We start from the raw sequence: 25,001 nt of genomic DNA, 5'->3' as shown, positions 1-25,001 counted from the left end.
CGTCCGCGTCGTAGTCGAGTTTTGGAGCTGGCCAGACTCCATCCCTCTGAGACGGACTGAATGCGGAACTGTATACAGCTTTCCCTCCCTTCTTCCCTCCCCCGTCTTTACCTCGCCTCAATCCCTCGCTCTCTCGCTATCTCGCTGCCTCGCTGTCTTGCTGCCTCGCCCTCTCTTCCGCGCTTCTCTCTCGACCCCCAATCTTCGAACACAGACGGGATGCTCTATCCGCGTTATTGGTTGTAACAAATGCCCGGGTGCGGCACGGTGCATATGCAGGTGCGAGATATGTGTAGACATGCTTTAGCGTTTGCGAGCCTAGCATTGTATTCTTGCTCAGGCTCCATGGGATTGGACACAGGCGAAGCAGGTAGTAGGTTGTGAGACGTTGCAGGGTGTCAGCTTCTGGTTGCAGTGCCCTTGGGGCTTCAAGCCGGTCACTGGCAATCTGCATGTGCTCTGTTCTTTGAGGAGCAAATTGTGTAGGCCTTCGTGGAGCCCTGATGTGTAGCTTCGGCTTTGATGGCTGTGACAACTCATTGTGCAACCAGGTCGTCGATGGCATGTCCGAAACAATCATCTTGCAGCAAGATCAATGATATGTTCGGCATTGGTGATATGGCCTTTTGCGCCTCCTTTGGGGCTGAGATCCCAGGTCGCTTCCTGTCCTACCCAAAGGCCTGAGGCGTCCCTCACAGCCTTCAGGAGGAGATGTCGGCCCACGCCAACAACCTTGAGCGTCCTCTCGATTGTGCGGCGTAGATCTGGTTGTCTGTTGAAGCTTCTGTCGGCTGATGACCAGGGCGAGCAGGGTGCGCAGAAGAACATGGGGAGTTCCTCGTCATCGCGGATCTACGGGAATTTCAGGGGAAGTCGAGTGGAAATGACTGTAGTATAGAGAGGAGAGAAAGGGCAGGCATATGAAAAGCTACAGGTACCGCGCGATATCAGTCCGTGTCTCTCTTTCTGCGTGGATTTCTCGGCTTTGGTACAGCTCGGTTGAGTTTCTGCGGTAGCACAAGTGAAATGAGAGGAGATGGCGCGGTCAGATTCGGGCGCAGAAGAGATAGGGGGAAAAGGCGCAGTGAATTGAGACCGAAGAGAATGCGACAATGCTAGCGGTGAAGTAGGACAGCTGCCTTCATACCTGCTGCTACTGCCGCTACGTGCATGCGGCCCTAATGCTGAGTCGGGGCTACTGCATACCGATTGTTCGTCTTCGATTGTTCGCCTTCGATTGTTCGCCTTCGATTGTTTATCTTCGATTGTTCGTCTAGGTGGCTAAGTTTGATCCAGGATTCGTGAGCATTCGTGAGCGGATGTCAGCGCAATTCAAGTCCCGGACAGCGAATGTATGCAATACCGATTCATGATGAGAAGACAGGAGAGTAGGCACGAAGAAGGTGTTTGAAGAGAGAGCGTTACTTCCGATGGGATGTGGGATTGATTGTATGAACTCTGAGGTCTCACTCGTACAGATGCCTGGCAATGAGATCGTCTAAGGCTGCTGCTGACGCTGCAGATCAGCCAATGTTTCTTGCCATACGGCGGCGACTGCTGCAGCCAGCATTTCGGGTTGACCGCGCGCTCGCGCCAGCACCAATTGTCGAGCGCGCCCTTGAAGCCTCGGCCGCGGCCCGTTCTCCGCGTCCAGCAAGGTCGAGTCTTGCCTCTGCCTCGGTGCATCATTCGCCTTCTCATCCTCTTCTGCCACCGCCACCGCCGCCACCGCCACCGCCACCGCCGTCGTGACCCGCCGCGCCGCCTCCGCCAAGCCCGCGAGTGACGAGCGCTGCTCTCCCGCATCGGCATCGGTGTACCGCGCCAGCAACTGCAGCCAATCTGCTGTCGCCTCTGCTTCGACGGCGGTGGCTCTTATCGCCTGCTGCACGCGACCTTCTTGTCCTCTCCGCCGCGCATCAACACACCGCCGCGCTACGTCGCTCGCCTCGATACACCGCAGCAATCCGTACTGTTGCGCTGAATCACTACCTCCATCTCCATTGGTCAACCCGTCCCACGCTATCCTCAGCAACAGTGCCGCATCGCTCAAGTGCTGCATATACGTGCCTTCTGCTCTGCCTGCATCAGCCCAACATGTCGCCGCCTCTTCCACCTCAGCAACACACGCCTCACCCCATGACCCTTGCCCGAGCACCATCCAACCCATGTTCGCCGCCGTGAGCGTACTCCGCACCATATCCTTGACCAGCACCGTCTCCTCCGTAGATCGCAATGTCACGCTGTCCGCCTGTTCGCCGAGTTGATATGCTGGAGCCAGCACCCACTCTTCATACTGGGACTGAGTGCACGAATGCAGTGTTGCACTTGCAGGCATGCCTGCGATTTGCATGATAGGCAAACGCCGACTGGCCCTGGGACAGAACACACGGTGCACAGTGATGCAGGCTATGTCAGAGCCCAAAGGATGGAGTATGGCGTATACCATACCGGCCAGGCAGAGCAGTGCAAAGCCAAACACGATGCGACTGGTGGTGGTGGTGGTGTTGGCGGATGACATGGCATTGACAGTATCAGCATACGCTGCCTGGTCACCAGGGTGTCTGTTGCTGATCTTCATTGCTTCTTCGCGGATGGCGTCTTTCTCCATTTGCTCCTCTCCACCATGGACCAGCTGTGGCTGCGCTACATCTTGTTCTGGGAGGACGGTTTCTGCCGCACGACCGAAGGCGTGGCTAAGCACTGTCCGCCTGGGTGCCTTCTTCCGCTGTAGTGCCTCCTTCTGGTTGTTCTTCTCACCGTCGCCTATCTCGGCCTCTCGCTCTCTTCTTGCAGGGGTTGCTGCTGTCCTGCGTTGTTGAAGAGCACTGTTATTCTGCTGCAATTGTTCCAGCAGACGATCCCTATGCTCTGCGGCCAAAGCTGGAGCGAAAAGTCGACGATGAGGTGCAGGAGGCGAAACTTCCGGACTTGCTTCCTGCATACCGCCTGCGGGACGTGGGGACAGGAGGAAGCTGTAAGACCGGATGATGCGGAGTGAAGGTATGTTAAGCCAGATACGTGCTACTTTTTCGTACCGAGACGAGGTCAACAGTGGGGTACAAGAAGGCCCAAGAGGGGTTGAGAATGACTGAGAATGCTGGTAAAAGGAAACCCAAAGCATGGGGCAACAAAAGCCAGGAAAGAAGGAATGAGAACGACCAAGAATGCCGGTCAAAGGAACGCCAAAGTATAAGGAAACAAAAGCCGAGAAAGAAAACTGTGGAGATACCAAGCGTTTCTTGCCCAGTCTTTTGGCCATTTCGTAATCACCTTGAACGACGCTGCCACGACGACGCTGGCACGAAATTGTCATTCAGATTTCCTATAACGACCTTACACTACCGTACTTCCGAAGAGGGAGGAAATCATCGCGAACTTTGAACTCATACAACAAGCCATGTCCCACTCCAACTTACACTTCATTAGCATTTTCCAAGACAAATGGCGCAATGAAATCTCTGGTACTCCTCTCCGACGGCAACAAACGCGACAAGCGCTCCACACGAATGACATTATCGTCTTGATGGGTTTGCTCCCCGACACTACCACCGAGAACTCATCTATCTCTGAGCATGACTGCGACAACGCCTGGACCAAGTTTCTGGAGTGCCGATGGGAATTGCGCGAGCAATACTCCGAACACCTGAAGCATCAATTACAGACCTGGTGTACAGAAGAAATTGGTCGTGGGATGGAGGCTGAGGTCGAGATGAAGGGAATTTGGGCAGGGATGAGTTCTAGCACTGGTGGTTGGGATGAGGATATCACTGAAGACATGGCGAGGACGGAGTTTGAGAGATGGCGGGAGGGAAAATTGAGGCACGGCAGTAGAGTGCGAGCAGTGAGGTCGCGGAGTCAAGGAGATGACGGGCAGATGTCGACAAGGCGGCTTTTCGACGACGGCACAACTCAGGCAACACCATCGGCTCGCAGAAACTCTCTTCCCATGATTGCAAGGCCGATCCTCACGGCTGCCGCAAATCAAAAGTTATCTCCATCCGATGGACCTCCCCCATCACAAGAACCATCATCGAATAAACCTCTACCTAGTCCATCGCGACCGCCGTCATCACCGTCACCACCACCACCACCGTTACCTGGACCCTTCCAACGTAAACCTCCAGCGCCTCTTACCGAGGACCGCTTGTCCTCAGGCTTCCTCCCCACTCAAGTCAACACAATCTTGTCCCGCATTGCCTTCCATCTCTACGAAAGTTTCCTTGACCTTGTGGTCTGGCATCCTTTCTACTACGCCAACGTGCACCCACGACTGCTTGAAGAAATGGACCAGGTCTGGGGAACGAGTTTCGATTACGAGGAAGAAGACTGTTTAGAGAATGCGGACTGGGCAATCTCTGCTGCCAGTCGCCCTGCGCAGCAAAGTGAAAGTCTTGAGGACTCTGAGCGCCCACTTCGTTTATTCCGCGAATTGAGACATCAGCGTTCGGGACGGGTTCTGCAACAGTGGGTATGTCCGGTTGCCTATTGGATTTGTTGGTATGGGACTTTGTTTGCTCTCGGCTTTGCAGGAATTACGTCTTCTCCGGCTGCTACGGACGACCAACCTATGCTTCAGACGCGAATATGCTTGGCGTTGGGCATGACGTGGTTGATGTACTACGCCGACTCACGGGCGAGTGTCTGGGACCGGGTAACAAGGGGTCGAGAAGTGATGGCTGAAGGCTTCATTCAGGAGGAAGATTGGGATGAAAGATCGAGCAGTGACGTTGAGACTGAGGCCGATACCACCGGGGCGGGAGATGATGAAGAGAGAAGCATTGCAGGAGCAGAAGCAACGTTGAAGGAAGCACGAATATCGAACATCTGCGAAGTCGCCAGGTCGATCTTGAAATCCGACCACCCCATCCTCCCTCTCAGTCTGGAAGCTTGGATCCTCCGGTTCTTCAGATGGGCGTTCTATGCTCTTGTCTTCGGCGCTACCTTGGGCATGTATCACGTTCTCAGGTCGGCTGGCCTGAATGTCCCTGGCGCCTCTGCTGTATGGGTAATCCCTTGCTTCTTGACTCTGGCATGGATGTACCTGGATGTCGTGCAACCATTTCTCGAACCTCGCTGGAGTCATTTTCTTTCGTGGCTCAAGAACATCTCCATCTTGTCTGGGTTTGGATGGATTGGTGTGATGTGTTGCGTCGCCGTGTGGCCCATTCTTCCCACTTACACTCATTATGACGGAGTCACCTGGACCGAAGCCCCGGTCACGAATACTAGCGGCAGCGGCAGAATTGGCGGTATGTTTGCTCTAACAGCACTTCTCTTCGGCTCCAGCAACATGACTGCGGCTTCCTCGTCGCGTTCGGCAAATTTCTGCGAGGCGTTGTACGAGGCGGAATTCGGGTCCTACTATTCTCGATTATCAACGCTTACTTCAGATTCTGGATTCACCCAAGAAGAAATGGCTCTGCTCTCCAACCTTACCGTTTCGTCTTCCCAAACACTGCTCGATGCCAATTTTGAGCTCCTGCAGTTGGCACTGGAGGGCGGCGAAGGAAGTGCTAGTGCCGGCGCTCTGGGCGTGGTGATGGCGATGCTAGGCGAGCCGGCGTTACCTTTAGCAGAGCTGAACAGCTCCCACACTCCCATTCCGTCTAGGCATCGCCTGCGCAAATCACTGCTCACCATTGTTGGGCTCCGCTTCGCTATGGAGAGAGGTCTAGCAATGGTGGCCTCCGAGGCTTCCTGGAAAGCACTAGCAGAAGGCAAGCGACAAGGAATTCCTGCCAGGAATGCAAGCAGTAGCGTTGAAGAAGACATTGACGGTAGAGAAGGGCGTGACAACGATCTTGCTTTGTGGCATATAACAGATCAGTGTCTTGTCCTCGCTCTTGGGGTCCTAGAGAGGGGATCATTGATCGAGATCTTTGCAAAAGGGATTGTATAAGAGCCTTGCAAACCCGAAGACAAGCGTTTAGCAAAACTGCAATTGTCCTCTATCTCCGTTTTAGACCCTTACTATTTAAGCGTAAGGAGGTTAGTATATAGGTAGTAGTCTCTTTCTATCTACTACTACCTATACTACCTTCTACCTTCTAACTATTCTATATCGGACTGCTACGCGACTAGACCTATATACCTATATACCTAACTATACTAACCTCCTTATACTAGTAAAGGTCTAAGGACAAATATACTGAATCTGTAGGATTAGCCTTATAGATTGATACTATAAACTACTAGCTTTATATAATCCTATAAACTCGAGGATAAGATAATATAGTATACTATAAAGTATATCCGGCTTTTAGAAGGAAATTTAAAAAGATAGAACCGAGAATATTTATACGGGAATAGGTCGTTAGTAGATTACGCCTAGAGCTAGCTAGCTAGACGCGATATATTAACGCCTAGTAAATACGTAGAGGTTAGAGAGCGGCTAATTCTAAGAGTCCGCCTATATTTCCGTTTATAGTAAACGGTAGTAGTTCTATCGTAGCTAAAGCAACCCGGACGCTATTCGTATAGCGTTTTTCTTAAAGTAGTAATTTATAAATTTTTCCCTAAATTTAGAAATATATAGATTATTATATAGATATTAATTCTTATTATAATAATACCTAGTTACGACTCTAATATAATTTTTACTTAAAAGATATAGTTATTATACTATTCTATCTGTTTTGTGTTTATGTAAGGTTAATTTTATAGCTTTACGATATTTGTCTTTAGGCTTTTTATAAAGACTTCTCTTATATACTAGACTATATATAGAATATCTAAAAGTACTAATCGACGCTAAAAAATAGAAGTTATAGGCAGAAGATAGAAGATAGAAGATAGGATAGGATCTATAAAAAGAGCCGAAGAAGGAGGTAAACTATCCCCTTATTCTTACTACTATTATAGCTAGTCCTATTCTACTCGGCCTTAGTACCGCTATCGACGCTATTCTTATTCTCTCTAGCGCTATACTTATACTCGCTCTTTCTGTGTGGCTGTTATTCCTGTGTCTATTCCTACTTACGTCCTCCCTTTTACTACTTTTATAGCTATTCTAGTTCTTATCGCCTTTATTTGCCTCTATACCTAGGCTATTTTTAGTAATAAATAAGCGCTTACCGCGAGATAGATTATTTCGGCCGAGACTATAGGTATATCGGTAGTAACTAGCGGTAACGACTTTATACTAGCTAGTCTATAATTTCCGCTCGGAATAAGTAGAATAGAGTCCTCTACTCCTTTTCCCGGTTTACTCTTATTAACCGCTTTTTAGGCCCGACTATAGTAGGTAGGTCGTACTCCTATAACCTTACTTCTAGCTAGTAAGATTTCTACGGCTCGGGCTTAAGCGGCTACTATACCTCCTTCCTAGGCTATATCGCTTTAAGCTCGTAACTTCCTCTATCTTATTTCTATCTATATTTAATGCCTAGTCCCTTTATAGTACTAAGAATATAAAGGACCTTTAGTCTAGTCTTTAATAATAGGGGGTAAATTAGTACTAAGAGACCGCTACTAGACTTCTTACCTAAACTAGGAGCTACTATTAAGACGGGCTAAGATATCTACCTACTATAAAGAACAATAGCTCTACTAAGGTATTATTTAACTTTATAGTAGGGTTGTGTTTTAGTAAACGCCGACTTACTATCTTAAAGATATTCCTAATATAGTACTCTACGAACTAAAGAAATAAGAAGCTATAGTAGGTAGTATCGTTTAGGATTAGACTTAACCTAACGAGATAGAAGTAGAGTATATATAGGCGTTAGCCGTATTAATATAGATATATATAATAACTAGTAGTTATAACTAAAATAGGCTAAATCGTAGTAGACTTACCTTACCTAGAGTAGGGAGTAGAATATAGGGTTAGAGTTAATTAAGCGTTATATATAGATCCTTTATTCCGAACTAGGAATATAGAATATAATAAAGGATAATATATATAGCTATATAATAACCCGACTATTAATTACTTAACTATTTAAACTATAGACTTACTAGTTCCTTATATACCCTACTACTAAGAATTGTAAGCTATCGCTAAGTCGTACGTAAAGAATCTCCGAGCTTCGTTCTCCTTCTCTCGCTTATAAATCTAATTAATCTTAAAGGCTCTCGAGTATTCTAATACTCCCTCTACTTACGAACTGGATCAACACTTACATGCAAGGTGTCCTCTCCCGCATCGCGAAGGTCGACAAGCGCATCCCACTCATGCTGCAGGATGCTTTTTTCTCGGCGATCCTACTAATACTATCGATCGAGAGTAATCCTAAGTTATCGCGAGGCGATCCTAAGCAATGCTAGCGATAGGATTAATCGACTTAATAATAAAAAAAACTATTTTATAGTATACTAAAAATATAAAATTTTTGTCGTATATTTTTAAGCCGTAAACCTTCTAGTTAAAAACATATAAGGAAAAGAAAAATCGCTTTTCTAGAAATTCTACTTCTAGCTTATTTTTTCCTAGTAGCTTTACGGCTTAGTAGTATAGGAGATAAGTACTCTAGTTTTAGTATATTATTAGAAAAAAATATAAAATTTCTAGACTTCCTAAGAAACTAAAGCTAGGAAAAAGAAATAAGTATTTTAGTATTTTAGTATTTTCTATCCTATACTTTACTATTTTTAGCAATCTTAGAAATCTAACTTAAAGCTCTACCTACTAATAGGGCGATTCTAGATCTTTAAGTTTTAATACCTAGTAGTATAGTAGGGAAACCTAGCTTAGTATAGAAATACACTTTTGTATCTTTTAATACCTATATATATAGAATAGATAAAGACACCTATAATAAGAAGATAGCGGTAGATATATATAAGAACAATACCTTATCCCGCTATAATATAGCCCTAGTTACTATCCTTCCCTTCTTATTAATAATTACAATACGGCGCTTTAAAGGTATATAGAACTACGTAGGCCCCTCGTAGTTACCTAGGATATATTAAATATATAGTATATAGTATATAGTTCCCTATATATATACCTCTACCTACGACCTACTTATCCCTCCTATAGTAGTTTTCTTAGAATCTAGAAAAGAATCTCGAGTACCTCGAGTATACTTTTTAGAAAGTTCTAACTTCTACTTATTTAGCGTCGGCTTTTAAAAAAAACCTTAGCGTAATCTCGGTTACATTTAACGAAACCTTAACGAAAAAAAAATTATTTATAGAAAACCTATAAAAGCCCTAAATTTTATTAATATAAGTACGTAATACCCCGAAATACCTTATAGTAGTATATAGTCGGCCTCTAAAGTTAGGCTCTAAGTCCCGCGTCCTTTATATAGTCCTTAGCCCTATACTCCCTCGAAGATCGGGATAGCCCGCCCCGGAAATCGCTCGCAATTAATAGGATTAATAAAATCTTTACCCTACGATTCTAAGAATCCTAAGATATCCTATTTATAGGATCGTCGCGATTAGGAAAAAGTTTTCGTAACGACTTCCCTTTCGTTAGCGGTTTAGTTAAGAAGTCCGCGAGTTAGTCCTTTATAAGAATATACTTTATATTAACTAGCTTATCCTCGACTAGTTCCTATATATAGTATACCGCTACGTCGATATATTTAGCTCTAGTATAACATTTCGGATTTCGTACTAAAGCGATAGCCGCCTTATTATTCCCGTAGATAGTCGTCGGTTCTTTATAGTCGTTTTCCGTAAGGTTACTAACTTAGTCGAGGAAATTCTAGATCTAAATAGCATCCTTCGCGGCGTAGGATAGCGCTAATTGTTCGGCTTCCGTTATACTAGTCGTAATAGACCTTTATAGTTTAATAGACTAAGATATAGGTCCGCCGGCTAATAGGGTTATATATCCTATTATTAACTTCCTACTCGAGTCCGCCGTATAGTCCGAGTCGGTATAGATAACCGGTAGATAAGTAACTAAAGTACTCGTTTCGTTTTCGTTCTTCGGAATAGGACTATACCTTATATAGTAGTTGCGAGTGTTTCCTAGGTATCTAAGGCCGTAGATCGTAGATAGCTCTATCGTAGTATCTTCTAGCTAGGTTTATTAAGAACTAACTTAGTCGTTACGTTAAGAAATAAATATCCGGCCTACTAGCTCGTACGATCTATCTTAGTTTCCCGATATATCGTTAGTAATTACGGATATCTATTAACTTCCCGTCTTTTATAGTAGGTAGTAGATTCGCGTATCCGTTTACTAGAGTTAATACTTAGAAGGCTTCGTCTAGATCTAAGCCTTCTTCCCTAAGCGTACTTTCGATATAGTACCTTTAATCTAAGAGTATAGACCCGTCGGCTTCTGTTTCGATTCTTACGCCTAATATAGCCTTACTAGGACCTAGATCCTTTATTTCGAGCTACTTTATAAGCCCGTCCTTTAGCGGTTTATCTTCCGCTTCTGTTTTTACTAGTATAATAAGATCGTCGACGTATAGCGCGACTATTAGCGTATAATTGCTATTAACGAAGACCGATTAATCCGCGGATCTAGCGTAGAGGTTATATTCTTTAAAGAAAGCCGTAATTGTCTTACTCTAAACTCGTTCGGATTGTTTTAGTCCCGCTACTCCCTATAGGAGTTTAAGTATCTTATTACTTCCGGGAACGTCTACTTTTTCTAGGATAGCTAGATAGGCTTCCTCCGTTAGTTCTCTAAGTATATAGGCACTTATTATATCTATTTAGAATATAGTAAGTCCTTTACTAGGGGCGATAGCTAGGAGAAGGTAGAGGCTTTCGAGACGTATTACTAGAGAGAACGTTTTAAAGTAATCGATTCTATAGCGTTACGTAGAGCTCTTTCCTACTAATCTCGCCTTAAACTTATCGACTTAACCGTAAGTACTATTAGCCGCTAAGGACTTAATATAATCTTTAATAGTATCTTTCTATTATAGGGAGTAAGGGCCGCTAATAGCTTCTATATAGGTCTCGGTAGTAGGTATTTTAAAGGCCTTTTTATAGTCGACTTTTAGCGCTAGTCGTATCTTATCTCTTAGTCTCCTCGGTTCCTTAGAGACTCTAGTAGACCGTCTTAGTCCTCCTATACTTATATATAAAGCCGTAGAAGTAGTAGAGGATTCTCGATTCGTTCTACTATTATCGTTATCTCTATTGTCGTCTCGCGGTTCCGGAGTATTATCTTTGTCCTCGGAGTCTATCTCTACTTCTTTAGACTCTCCTTTATCTAGGAGATTAATATCGTCGTCGTTATCTATAATAGGCCCTAGAGTTAGTAGCTCTTCTTGAGATAGTAGGCTACTTTCCCTAGTCGATTCGTCGAATCTAACGCTAGTATAGATCCCGATAGCGTTCTTCTTAGAGTTATAGATCCTCTACTATTTTATAGACTTCGTATATTCGACGAGAATCCCTAGGAATACTATCTTTTCTAGCTTATCCTTCCTTTACTCTTTTAGAATAAATAGATAGGCTAGATATCCGAATACTTGTAAGTATTCTCCGCTAGGCTTTCGTCTAGTATAGCGCACCTTAGGAGTTATATCTCTTCCTTTAATTAATAGCCGATTATATAAATAGGTAACTATATATACCGCTTCGCCCTAAAGTTATTTAGATAGTCCGGATTCTTCTAACGCCGCCTATATCTTAGATATAGTAGTACGGTTTTATCTCTACCCTACTCCGTTTTATCCTATAATATAAGGCGTCGTTATTTCGATTCGTAGTGCTAGATAAGCCTTAAGAGCTTTAATAAGCTCCGGAATATTATCGATTCTTACGGCCTTTACTTTCTACCTAGTTTTAAGTTTAGTCTTGTTTTTCTAAGCCTTAAAGGCTTCGTATACGTCGCTTCTATAGCGGGTAAGGCGGACATCTAACTATCTCGTAGCGTTATCTATAATTATTAGTATATACCTATTTCCTCCTACAGTACTATACTTGTACAAGCCCGAAAAGTCGATATATACTATATTTAGGTAGATATCTACCTTCGTAGGCTCTTCTCGACTCTATCGTCTATTAGACCTTATCGTAATAGAAGTCTCGTAAAACTTATTTAGCGCTAAAAGCTCCGGTACTCCTATTAGTACTTTATATACTTTACGTTGTTTTTCGTCTCCCAGATATCCTAAGCGTCGATACTAAAGTAGAGTAGTATCTTTAGTCGTAGTAGTAGCTACTCTCGAAGTCTCGTTAGATCTAGATTCCTTTAGAATATAGGACCCTCCTACTCGTACTCCTTTAGCTAGTTTTTTTTATTTCCTTTTCGAGGTATAGCCTCTTCTTTAGTAAATAAGGTCGTAATATCCTGTTCCGAGCGTTACCTTATCGAGAGGAGGTTATATCAAATCCCGGGAACGTATATAATATATTAAATTAAAGTCGGAATTCCTTCAAATTAAACGAGGATTGTTCTAGATCCCTCGACCTTTATCGTTTTACCGTTCGCTAGAGTAACGTCTCCGGTTTCTTCCCTATAGTCCGTTAAGTACTTCTTATTATTAAATATATACCTCGTATATCTAGAGTCGAGGATCTAATTTCCCTTATTTAAAAGTTAAGTCGTAGAGTCGATAGCTATCTAAGCCGCGATCTTAGACTCCTTCTTAGTTTTATTCTTTACTTTCTCCTTCTTTAGGTCCCTCTTATACTTCCTATAGTTACTTTTAAAGTAGCCGACCTTTTAGTATTACTAGTAAGTCTTTCCTTTAGGCTTATTTACCGTATTAACCTTTAGCTATCTATTAGAAGCCTTATCTTACGAATTCGCCCTTAGCGTCGAACCCGTAGTATATCGGGCTACTACTTCCTCTCCTTTTAAAGTAGTAATAGTATATTTAACGTCCCGAGGTCCTTAAACAAGTTCCTCGTAGGAGAGAGTAGTTAAATCGGCTAACTTTAGGGCGAAAACGGTAGATAAATACTCCTCTCTTAAGGAAGAAATAAGGACTACCTTCTTAAAGGCCTCTAAGGGAGTTTTTTTATTACCCGCGGCCCTAATCTCTATTTAGATTTGCCTAGGATTCGAAGCCGTAGTATCGATATCCTTAAGAGCTTTAAAGGAATAGAAACGGAAGAGTAGCGTCGAACTCTATTCCTTTATTAATACCTCGCTTACTTCCTCTATTTTATTAATTACCTCCTTAGTCGTTTATAGTCCTAGGAGGTATATACGCTTATCTCTAGCTATAGACTTAATAAACGTAACTACTTTTACGTCCTCTTAGTTTACCTCTCTTAGCCTAGCCGAATCTTAGTATATAGTAGCCGGTATACTATCCCTATAATTCTATAGGCCTATCCCTAAGAGATAATTCTATATTAGATCGATCTAGATAGTATAGTTCTCGGTAGTATATTACGAAGCTCCCGCTACGGTTTACTTTACCCTACTAATAGCCGTCTTAGAAATAGATATCCCTACTAGTAAATTTCTCGACTCGTAGTAGTCGGATTACTAGGGGTTTTAGATTGTTTAGTTTGTATTTGTCGATTCTTTTCGCCTATTAACTAGCGTATATAGCGGAGTAATAACCGTTATCTTATTATCGTCTAAAGTTAGTCGCCTTTTTAATTTATAAAGTAACGTCGAATAAAGTTCGAGCTAGTATAAGCGGATTGCCTAGTTAGGTAACCTCTTAAATATTCTTAATACTTTATATACAATCCGGGCTTATAGCGATTATAGATAGATATACGGTAAAGCGACTATTAATTAATTAACTATTTAAACTAGAGCTAGGAGTATAGATTTACTAGCTCCTTATATACCCTAACGTTAAGAATATAAGCTATTACTAAGTCGTACGTAAATAATCTCCGAGCTTCGTTTTTCTTCTCTCGCTTATAAATCTAATTAATCTTAAAGGTTCTTAAGTATTCTAATAAAGAATACGTTAGCTTAGAGAAAACTCGTATAAGCAATACTCGGGGGTTTAGATAGTAAGTATACTATACGAGTTAGGTTTAAGGTTGCTATATATAGACTATAGTAACGACGGAGAAGACGTTCTATTATTTAATAGAGACGTTAGAGTATATATATAGTATCTAGCGCTTGTATTAGTATTCGTAGTAAATAAGTAACGTATGTTTACTTTTAGGAAGAGAAGATCCTTATAACGTATATATATCGTTTAAGGAGGAAGAATGGCAGCGAACAATCAGAGACGAAGGGAAGACAGTTAAGAAGGAAGGGAGGACGAATAGAAAGCACTATATACTAGGGCAGAGGAGGTGCTAAAGGCGGAAGATGGAAAACCCCCTAAGAGGGCATATAGGATAATAATCTTAGAACTCCTTAGAGGACTAAAAGCAATCCACAACTAGGCAAGCTACGTAATTACAAAGGTAGCTAATATAGTCGTAGCAAAGATTACGAAGAAACAATAGGAGACGAGCCTAAACTACCGCACCTAGGCAGCAGTAGCTAGTTAGGAGGCGCTAAAACCCCCGAGGACAGTAGTTAGAGTCTATATTACGGACCTATAGGAGCAAAGGGAAATCTAAGGACTTATAGGGAAAGAGATTGTAAAAAGAATTGCAGTTAAAGAAGTAATTAGGGCTAGGAACGAAGGAAAAGGGGTAATTAAGCTATTTATAGTATAAGAGCAGGACAAAAAGAAGCTAGAAACACAAAAAGAATAGACAACCAAGATAGGGAAAACAGCAAAAGTCTCCTAACAGCAATTTATAATTATAGCCTATAGTATAATAAGAAGCTTTAAGGAAGAACAGGATATTAAGAGCCTATAGAGACAAAACCAAGCTATATACCTAGGCCTAAAAATTACAAAAGTAGTATAGATTAAAAGGAAAATCGAAGAGACTAAGAAGCAGTCTTCCCTAATTATCTAGGTAGGGAGTGCAGAGCAAGCTAATATAGTACTAGACTAGGGGTTGTTCTAGGACTTTAAAAGATTAGAAACAGAGATACATAGAAGCAACTATAGGATAATGCAGTGCTTCAAATGTTAACACTATAGACACTTAGCAGCTAAGTATACAAAGACAACTAACACCTGCTCCTATTATATAGGAGATTACTAGGTCAAAGAATGCAAAGCATATAAGGGAGAAGCAAGATATACATGCTACACTAAAAGATACCCCTCTTAGGCGAAGGAATGTCTAGTAAGAATATAGGCAACTAAGAAGGCAAAGGAAGCTAGAATCAATACACTAAAAAGATACACAACAAGCTAGGGCAGCTAGGTACAGAAGCAACCTAGCTAAGTACTATAAAAGAGGTCTAGGTAAGATAATAGGTTCACATTTAGGGCCTTACTAGTATAAGAGAGTTACTAGCAACTAGGGAGACTAAGATACCTTAACATTATAGGAAAGGAAGCAGGGCAGACAAAGCTTAGTCAAATGTTAATCTAAAGTAAGGGAAGACTAAAGGAAAACTTATAGGGAAATAATATAGATAAAACCTAATAAACATTGCAACATTACTAAACATTATACAGTACAATATTAACAAGAGCAAAGACAAGGTACAGAGGAGCTTCCTTTAAGTACTAAACCTAAAAGAACATTACATTATTGCAATCTAAGAGCCCTAGCTCAACCTATATACAAAGAGACTAGCAATAGTTAAAGACCTAAGATACTACCTAATTATCTACAACTAGGGAGCCCTAAGGATATACATCTATATTAGTAAGGAGATAGATATAGAAACCTAGTAGGCTATACTATAGGAGGATAGGGACCTAATATCAGTTTAAGTAGAGACATCCTAAGGTATACTCTAGGTCCACTATATATACAACCTACTACTAGACTTAAGAAGCAGTACCTAACTAAAAACCCTAGAAAGACTACCTAGAGTTATCTAGGGGAATATATACCAAATCCTACTTAGGGATTTCAACCTCTACTACCCCCTCTAGGGCTTAGACTTTACCCTAGCTTACTACTTCCTAGTAGGAAGACTAATTAATATATTAGAGAGGGAAGGAATAGAAATTGTTACCTTAAAGGGACTAATTACTTAGGAGGCAAGAGGAAGCAGTAGCACACTAGACCTATACTTTGTATTATATTAGATTAGGAACAGGATTACAAGATATAGGGTCAACTAGGAACTAGAAGAATTATTAGACTACTTCCCGGTATAGATTAAGCTGAATATCTAAGCCAATTAGGAAAGGGAACTAGAGGAGAAGCTTAACTAGAAAGGTGCCTAATAGGATAGGATTAGGGAGGAACTAGAAAGAGACCTAAAACTAGAGGAACTCTTAACAAAGTACCTACTAAAGCTAGAGGATATTAACAAAGCAGTAGAAGAACTAACAGGAATCCTAAAACAGGTAGCTAGAAAGTATACCCTAGTAAAGAAACATTCACTATACTAGCAACTATACTAGACTAGTAAGTATATAAGGAAGGTTAAAGTAGCAAGGAAGGCTAAGAGGCAGTAGATACAAACCTATACCTAGGAAGCATAGGACAACTATAACAAAGCCTACTAGGAGAAGAAGATCTAGATTAAGAAAGACAAGATATAAGAATAGAGATCTATAATAGGAATAATTACAAAGAAACTAGAGGAGATATAGAGGATAGCCAAATAGGTAAGGAGATCTAAACAGGACAAGGATATACTACTACAATTCCCGGACATTATAAACTAATAAGGACAAATGCAGACTATAATAGAAGGGAAAGCATGAGCCTTAGGCCAATACTTCTTCTATAGAAAAGTATAAGCAGACCTATTAGATATAAAGGAGAAAGAATAAGAGACTCTACTACCTAGCACACTAAGAGACACCTAGGTTAAACCCGAAACCATTAAAAGGATCCTAAAGAAAATTCTAGGCAATAAGGCACTAGGAGAAGACAAGATCTATAACAAACTTCTAAAAGCATATAGGAAGGGGCTAGCCCTAGTACTAGCCAATATCTTTTTACAAAGCCTAGTAATAGGACACTACCTAAGACTATTTAGGAAATCCCTAACAGTAGTGCTAAGGAAGCCCTAGAAGGAAGACTATATACAGCTTAAGGCCTACAGACTAATAGCCCTACTTAATACAATAGGCAAGGTGCTCGAAAAAATTATTACTAAAAGGCTAATAACCTTTACCGAGGAAAGGAACATCCTTCCTAAAGGCTAGATAGGAGGAAGAAAGAAGAGGTCAATACTAACAGCTATAGAACTAATTACAGAATAGATTAAGTATATCTAGTACTATAGTTAAAACTAGGTAGCAACTCTCCTCTCCCTTAATATCTTAGGAGCCTTCGACAATATCTCTTATAAAAGGCTCCTATATATACTTAAACAGAAAGCTATACTAAACTAGATAGTCCAATTTATCTAGTCCTTCCTATAGGAAAGATTAACGCAGCTTATTCTAGGCAAATTCAAATTAGACCTAATACTAACTAAAAAGGGAATCCCCTAAGGATTAACACTCTCCCTAATCCTCTTCCTTATCTTTATAGCAGACCTACTCCTACTCCTAGAATTAAAAAACACATTAGCATTAGGGTTTATAGATAACACAAACATCCTAGCCTAGTCTAAGACAATAGAAACCAACTATAAGATCCTAGAAGAGAAGCACCGGGAGTATAAAAAATAGGTAAGGAGGTATAGAGCAAAATTCGCCCTAGAAAAGTACTAGCTTATCTACTTTAGTAAGGCTAAATCAACCTACAATATAAAGCAATCAATTACTATCTAAGGCTTTAAAACCCAACTATTAGTAGAGCTTAGAGTACTAGGGATCTAGCTAGATCTAAAACTAAATTAGGGACTATAAGTAAAGAAGGCAAAGCAGAGGGTAGATACAAACATACAATCTATTAATAGGCTTATAGCCTCTATATAGGGGGCTATATTCGAGAAAGCTAAAGTTATATACAAAGCAATTGTCAAGCTAGTAATACTATATAGAGCATAGATATAGATAGCCTAGGAGAAAACACTAAAGAGGATTGAGCAACTAGTTAGCAGGTCCTAACCCTAAAGCCTAAAGAAAATCCTAGGAGTATACAAAACTATACTAACAAGGGTAGTGGAAATAGAATCAGGGATCCTACTAGTTAAACAATACTTTAAGGGACTAAGACACTAATATATAGCAAAGACAATGGAATACCTAGCCTAATAGACTATCCAAAAGGCACTAGATAAGATAAAAGCCTAGTACATTAGGACTAGGAGGCGAGACAGACTACAAATAACTCCCTAGAAAGTCAAAGACCTAGAGCAATATAGAGTCTTTACAAGAGAAATGCTAGGGAAAGAACTTTAGGGACTAAATATAAGGCTAAAGGAAGACAAGCTAAAGAGAGAGAAACAAAGCCTAGTAGAATCAATTGCTAGATATCTATAGGAGCAGGAATAGAACAAAACACAAGTTAGACTAGGAACCCTAAAGGCACTAATCAAATTTAGTTAATATAACTACTAGCTCTATAAGGACCTAAACAGGGCCGAGGCAAGCCTAGCTATCTAAATTAGATCTAAATATATTAGACTCAGATCTTACCTATTTAGAAGAAACGTCCTAGGAATTGAAAGCAGGGCTTGCTAATATAGCTACCAATCTCAGAACCCTAAGTATATGCTGCTAGTCTGCCCTTAATAGTTAGAAGGCAGAAGTAACTAGAGACTAAAAGCAATAGAAAGGGAATACGACAAGCTAATCTAAAGCAAAGAAGACCTAAAGAGGATAGTAAAGTGGATCATTAAATAGGGATTTATATAACAATTCGTACTAGTAAGGGAAACTAAGGAGTAGATAAGAAGGAGGGAAGAAGAGGGGGAAAGAAGGGCAGGGTAGCAGGCAAGGTAGTTAGAGGGTAACAACTATAACACTAGTACACCCTAGAGGAAGGAAAACAAGAAAACGAGGAAGATTAGCACTTATAAATAGGACAGGAGGGAGGTTTTTACCAACTAAGTTAGTTTCCTACCTAAAACAATATATAGAAACAGACCTACATAGGCCGAAAGGCACTACAATAGGCAAATGAAATATCTATCTATCTATCTATATATCGTTTAAGATAATAGGTAGAGCAATACTAGAAACTTCTAGCCTAGTTAGCTAGACTAGGTTTCTAATATACTCCTTACCTTCCTTATCTTGCTTTCTAATAGGGCTCTAATAGGGCTTCTTTGCGTATAAGTACCCTATAAGATAGGAATTAGACTCCGTATAGCCGCTAGTAGTGTATAGTAGATACGATTTCGAGCTTGCCGGTTTAGACTTCTCTATTTAGTCTAATAGTTATATTCTAATTAGTATCGGTTTAGATTTACGGGACGCGTAGTATAATATAGGCCTTAAAGACGCTATCGTATATTAACTATTACGCCTTTGTCTAATAGCTTCGTAGGAGATAGAGGCGCTTTAGCGTTAACCCTATAGTAGTTCGATTTACGAACTACTAAACGTATATAGTTTAGTTTCTTAGCGGCGAACTAGCTTCCTACTTCCGGTTTTGTTTTTTTAAGCTATATAGATTCCTAGTTAGTACTAGAGACTAGATTAGTTTTAATAATACTCTAGGCGCGTTTCAGTATTATTCTCTAATAGAGTGTTTCCTAGAGCTATAAGAAGATATTGGTTATTCCTATTAATCTTATATATCTTAACGTCTTCGGATAGTAGGTAAATCCGGAATAGACTATTATAGACGGTAGGAACATTAACAGTCTTATATACGTATCTAATTAGAGTAAAGTAGCTTAGCTAGATTTAATAAGGTAGGAGTCTGCTAGCCTAGGATTGCTATAAATAGTTAGTCGACTGCCAGCTACTATTACCGGCTATATTTACTACGCTCGCGGTTGCCTTAATAATAGCTATTTACGTTACTAGGTCGTAGTTGCCGTTACTAGGGCGTAGTTACTATAGTTATAAAAGCTTACCTATATAACGTTACGTAGGCTATAAGGGTTATAGGCTAAGTAGTAAGAATATATACTAAAATTTGAACTAAACTAAAGGGAGCACTAAATTAATATAGCTACTATCTATATAAGACGAAGTACGAAGAAAGGAAGAAGGGTACCTTAGAGAGAGAGGCCGTTCCTTAGTATCCCGCCCTACGGGCGTCTAGCGCGTCCGACGCGTAAGTAGAGATATATATATCTTGCTTACTTACTTCTTAGCAAACCTCTACTTTTAGGTCCTTCCCTACGCGCTAAGTACGCGCGCGCGTATCCCGCTTATCCGCTATCTCGTAGCGACTTTGTTTCCTAGCTTACTTACGCGGCGCGCGTATACAAACTTATTTAACCGCTCTTAAGCAAATATGTTTCTCCTAGCTCTTCCCTATCTCCCGGTTCCTTCCTACTACTCGGATCTGTCCTACGACTCTATATATCTCGCTTACTATCGTCCGTATACGTATACGCGTAGTTTAGTATAGTCCCTTTATTTATATATTAATATATAACGTATTATTCTACTATATACGGCTTCTACGGGAGTCTCTAAGATATTATATTATATAGCTAAATAGGCGGCTAACTAGGCGACCTACTTCGCTAGGGGCCCCTACTACTAAGGTAACTTAAATCCGATATTACTTTATAGTATAGCGGCTAGCTTATAGGACTTATTAGTACTTTCTAGGCAGCTACTATAATAGTAGCCCCCCCCCCCTCGTTTTATACCGAGTTTCTATAACGCTAAAGGAGGTCCGTATATAATAGATACTAGTATTCTTATCCTAGTTCGGGTCGGGGACCTTATTCTAAGTTCTATTTATATACTTCTTAGAGGAAGTATTCCGGGATAGCTCCTTCTATAGTTATATAGTCGGTATAATCTCGTAGGAATTCTTCGATTACTTCGTAGGCGAAGATAATATAGCGTAGAGGTTCCTAGGTCGTATCTTCGTATAAGTACCCCTTCTACTATACCTCTCCTTATAGTCCGGGAGGGTTAAGATTACCGAAGTTTATATTGCCGAAGCTCTATCTAATAATTGTACGTACCGTACCTAAGGTAGACTCTAGCTCGTCTTCGGTCTAATTAGTAGCCTTAGTAGCTTCTAGAATCGGCGGAATATCTTCGGAGTCCGTAATTTCTCCGGCGGTTCTTAGGTTAACTACGTATTTAACCGGGTAAATATTAAGATTCTCGGGGAGATCTAGTTCGTATAGGTACGTACCGATTTTCTTTATAATTCGGAAGGGTCCTAGATCTTTCTAGTTAAGCTTTTTCGAAAGTCGGTTAGTTCTAATATACCGTAAGTCGAGGTAAACGTAATCTCCGGCTTAGTAATCTAGCGCGGCGCGTCTACGCTAATTAGCGTAGTACTCGTATACTTCCTAGGTATATCTTATCTCGTCCTAGAGCTCTTAGTAGGTCTAGGCTATCTAAAGAGCGAAGGTATCTAGGTCTCTTTCCGAATTGTTTACTAGAGGCTCTAGTTCGATTTCTACTAGTTCTATACTAGTTCGAGGGTAAAAACTAGTCGAAGCGTAGAAGGGCGTAGTCTAAGTCGTAGCTAATTCCTATTTATTAATAGCAAACTTAATAGAACGCGTTAATCTTAGCTAGTTATTTTAATAGTAATTATATAAGTAGCTAATAATTTGTTCTATCTAAGCGTTAGCCCGTTCCGTTTACCCGTCGGTCTATAGGTAGTAAGCCGTTAAAAGGCAGGCTTAGATTTTTAGTCGCTCGTAGAGGCACTTCTAGAAACGGACAACGAAATTTAGGCCGCGATTAGACACAATTAATTTAGGGAGGCCCGTATCTTTCTATATATCTCGGTAGAAGACTAAAGCCGTATTCTTCGCTATTAGACTATAGGCATTTAATACCTTCTTGCGTTTAGTAAGGCGGTAGACTACGACTAGTATAATTTAGAACTAGAGGCAATTAAAGTCGGATCCTTCTAGTAGGCCTATAATAAAATGTATTAAAATGTACTACTAAGGTCGTAGAGGAATTTTAAAAGGCTTTAGTAGTCCCTACGGTTTACGCGTATCTGCTTTTACTCTATAGTATACTACGTAGTTCTTAACGATTTAGTTAATATCTCGGTATAGATAAGGCTAGTAGTACTACTTCTAGAGCTAAGATAGTATCTTAGCTCGGCCGGGATATATAATTCTAAGAGGGTCGTAAGCTAAACGTATAATCTAATCGCGTAGATCTTCGAAATCTAGGACGTAGAGGGTATTCCTAAACGTTATATAGGGCGCTCGAAGTAGAGTTCTACGGAGCTCGTACTCTAAGAGAGAAACATTTTCGTAAAACTATTCTTCGTTCTATTAAGTATAAATTAGGCCCTTAGTAAAAGCGTCTTCGGCGTACGCCGTCGTAAGCTGCTACTCGAGTTAGGCAGGTTTAAGGAGGCTCTACGCTTCTTCCTCGCTTTCCTAGTCGCTATCTAAGCTTTCTAAGCTCGTATCTTCGTCGTCTAGGCTATTATTATCTCCGAGAAAGGCGAGAGCGGCTATTAGTACGAAGGATACTATAAGAGGCTCCGGGCAGGCAAAGTCGTCTCCGAAGAGCTCGTATAGTTCCTAGCTTAGGTTATACTCTTTAAGGATAGACTATTCTTTACGCTATAGGCCTTAATCTAAAGGCGAGTCTCCGTTACGCCTCGTAAGTAGGTTAGCCTATAAATTTGCTTTACTAGGCGTATACTAAATTACGAAGTTAAACTAGGAAAGAAACTTACTCTAGCGTACTTGCCTATAGCTGAGGATTTTGCCTTTAAGAAAGTAGACGAGATTCTTATAATCCGAGCTAACCTAGATTAGCGATTCGGAGCCTTCGAGCTTCGGGCGCTATTCTTTAAAGGCCTTAACGATTACGAGGAGTTCTTTATCGTAGATATCGTAATTATATTCCGCGGAGGATATTTTCCTAGAGAGATAGGCTATAGGTAGCTACGTATCTTCTAGGGTCGCTCGCTAAAGGAGAATAGCGCTAGTCGTACTATCGGAAGTATCGGTTTCTAGACGCGTTTCTTTATCGAAGTCGAAGTACTATAGGATCGGTACGGTCGTAAAACTTTATCGTAGCTAGTCGAAGGCTTCTTTATAGGCTAGATACTATTTGAATTTAACGTCTTTCTCCGTAAGTACTATAAGAGGTCGGGCGATTCCGGTAAAATTCTATATAAATCTCCGGTAGAAGTTAGTAAAACCGAGAAAGCCTAAGACTTCTTTTACGTATTATAGTACTCCTTAGTTTACAATAGCTTCGATTTTGCCGGGATCTATTTAAATACCTTCTAAAGAGATAATAAGGCCGAGGAAGTTTACCTCTTACTTATAGAATTCGCACTTATCGATATCGATATATAGACTAGCTTCTTCGAGTTTCTAAAGTACCTTTTCGATATATTCGTAACATTCTACTTTCGTTTTACTATAGAGTAGAATATCGTCTATATATACTAAAACAAAGGCGTCTAAGAACTCTTTAAGCGTATTATTAATATATAATTAGAACGTACTAGGTCCGTTATAGAGTCCGAACGGTAAGACTAGGTATTCGAAAAGCTATAATAGGTTCGGAACGCTATTAGCTATTCGTCTCCCTCGGTAATACGGATCGCGTTAAAGGTAGTAATTACGTCGAGCTTAGTAAACTAGAGGGCTTTCGAAAGGCGTTCGAGCGTTTCGTTTATAAGAGGACTTAGATAGCGGTTCTTTTTCGTTAAGGCGTTAAGGCCCCGGTAGTCTACGTAGAAGCTAAGACCTCCGCTAGGTTTCTAGGCAAATATAACTAGTACAGTAGCTTCGGAGGAACTAGGGCGGATAAAGCCCTTTTATAAGTTATCTTCTAGGTATTTCTTTAGTACGAGGAGCTTATCTAGAGATATAGAGTAGAGAGGGCCGTATAGCGACGGTTTACCGTCGATTAATTCGATTTTATAGTCGATACCCGGCCGGTACGGCGGTAGAATATTAGCGTTCTTCTTTAAAAACTAGTAGAGTCGGTACTAATAGTTTCGTTCTCGGATCCGTCGGTTCTTTATCGAACTTTCGAATAGGTTTCTCGATATCCTATATTATTATAGCGAAGATCTAAGTACGTTTCTCGCGGGCGAGACGCGAGAAGGTAGCCGCGCTAATAGCGAATACGGTACGATTTTGGGGAGTATCGGGGGTAGAACGAAACTCGCTAAAGTAGTATACTACGTAATACTTACTCGTAAAGAATAGAGATTCGGAGGCCTAGTTAATAACCGGATTGTACTTTTTAAGGTAAGGAAGACTAAGAATAACGGGGTAAGTCTTTAGGAGTTTCGTAAGAAAAAACATAATATATTCGGTATACAGGCCGATAGTAATAGATAAGTAGTAGATCTAGGTTCCCTTACTAGCGGCCGCGGTCGTACCGTTAAATATCTCTAACTCCCGCGTATACGTAAGGTCTTAGAACGTTAAGCTAAGCTGTCTCGTATAGTCGTAATCTATAAACGAGTAGCCGGTTACGCCGTTATTAATAAGAGCTATAGTTTTTAATAATTTCTATTAATTTTCTATTAACGTTTCTACTATAAAAGGCTAGTAAACTAACCCTTTCTCTATAGCTAAGCTAGAGAAAGGGAAGGTAGTAGTAGATACTCTTAATTTTAGAACGAATAAACCTTATAAGCGACTATATATAGGGTTTAAGCTTTTCCCTAGCCGCTTAGAGTAGCGCTAGCTAGTAAAGGCGTATCTAGAGTCCTAATATTCGCGGCAGCGACTCGCTATATCGTTAGCGTATTTAGCCGGCCGACGAGAGATAGATAGAGGCGAGTAATATATCCTTTTACTCTATAGTAGATATATTCTCCTACTATACGGCGACGCTACTTCTTTTCTTCCGAAAGCTTACTATTTACTAGGGGCGCGTATAGGCGGGCGCCGAGCGAGGTAGCGCTTAAATCTATCGGTTCGGCGGTAGGCTAGGCGCCTAGCGGTATTAGGGCTATAGTAGGAGCTAGTACTTAAGCCGGCGTCTAAGGTATCTATAACTTCGACGGTAGTATAGCGTATAGCGATACAAAGCAGCCGGTATTCGTATAGGCGCCTCTATAGTTAGCGATAATTTTCGCGAAGTTTTGAGTCGTATTATTAATATATATAAGTAAGG

General features: G+C 41.1%; 2 protein-coding genes across 2 annotated transcripts; one reads left to right on the top strand and one right to left on the bottom strand.

Annotated features, from left to right (window-relative positions):
* Positions 1 to 1,273: 1,273 nt before the first annotated feature.
* MYCFIDRAFT_180316 (uncharacterized protein) lies at positions 1,274 to 3,372 on the bottom strand (the record flags this gene model as incomplete). The annotated part of the gene is made up of 3 exons (XM_007934152.1): positions 1,274 to 1,482; positions 1,516 to 3,298; positions 3,343 to 3,372. 3 exons carry the CDS (start codon positions 3,370 to 3,372, stop codon positions 1,274 to 1,276), a joined length of 2,022 nt encoding a protein of 673 aa, XP_007932343.1.
* A 28-nt stretch (positions 3,373 to 3,400) lies between these two features.
* On the top strand, positions 3,401 to 5,902 carry MYCFIDRAFT_180315 (uncharacterized protein; the record flags this gene model as incomplete). Its single annotated transcript, XM_007934151.1, has 3 exons — positions 3,401 to 5,683; positions 5,715 to 5,792; positions 5,831 to 5,902. 3 exons carry the CDS (start codon positions 3,401 to 3,403, stop codon positions 5,900 to 5,902), a joined length of 2,433 nt encoding a protein of 810 aa, XP_007932342.1.
* Between the last annotated feature and the right edge of the window lie 19,099 nt (positions 5,903 to 25,001).

Source organism: Pseudocercospora fijiensis (genome assembly GCF_000340215.1).
Source record: "Pseudocercospora fijiensis CIRAD86 unplaced genomic scaffold MYCFIscaffold_16, whole genome shotgun sequence".
In the NCBI taxonomy this organism is placed as follows: Eukaryota; Fungi; Ascomycota; class Dothideomycetes; order Mycosphaerellales; family Mycosphaerellaceae; genus Pseudocercospora; species Pseudocercospora fijiensis.
Note: the sequence above shows the minus strand (reverse complement) of the source record. Positions and strands in the feature narration are given on the sequence as shown.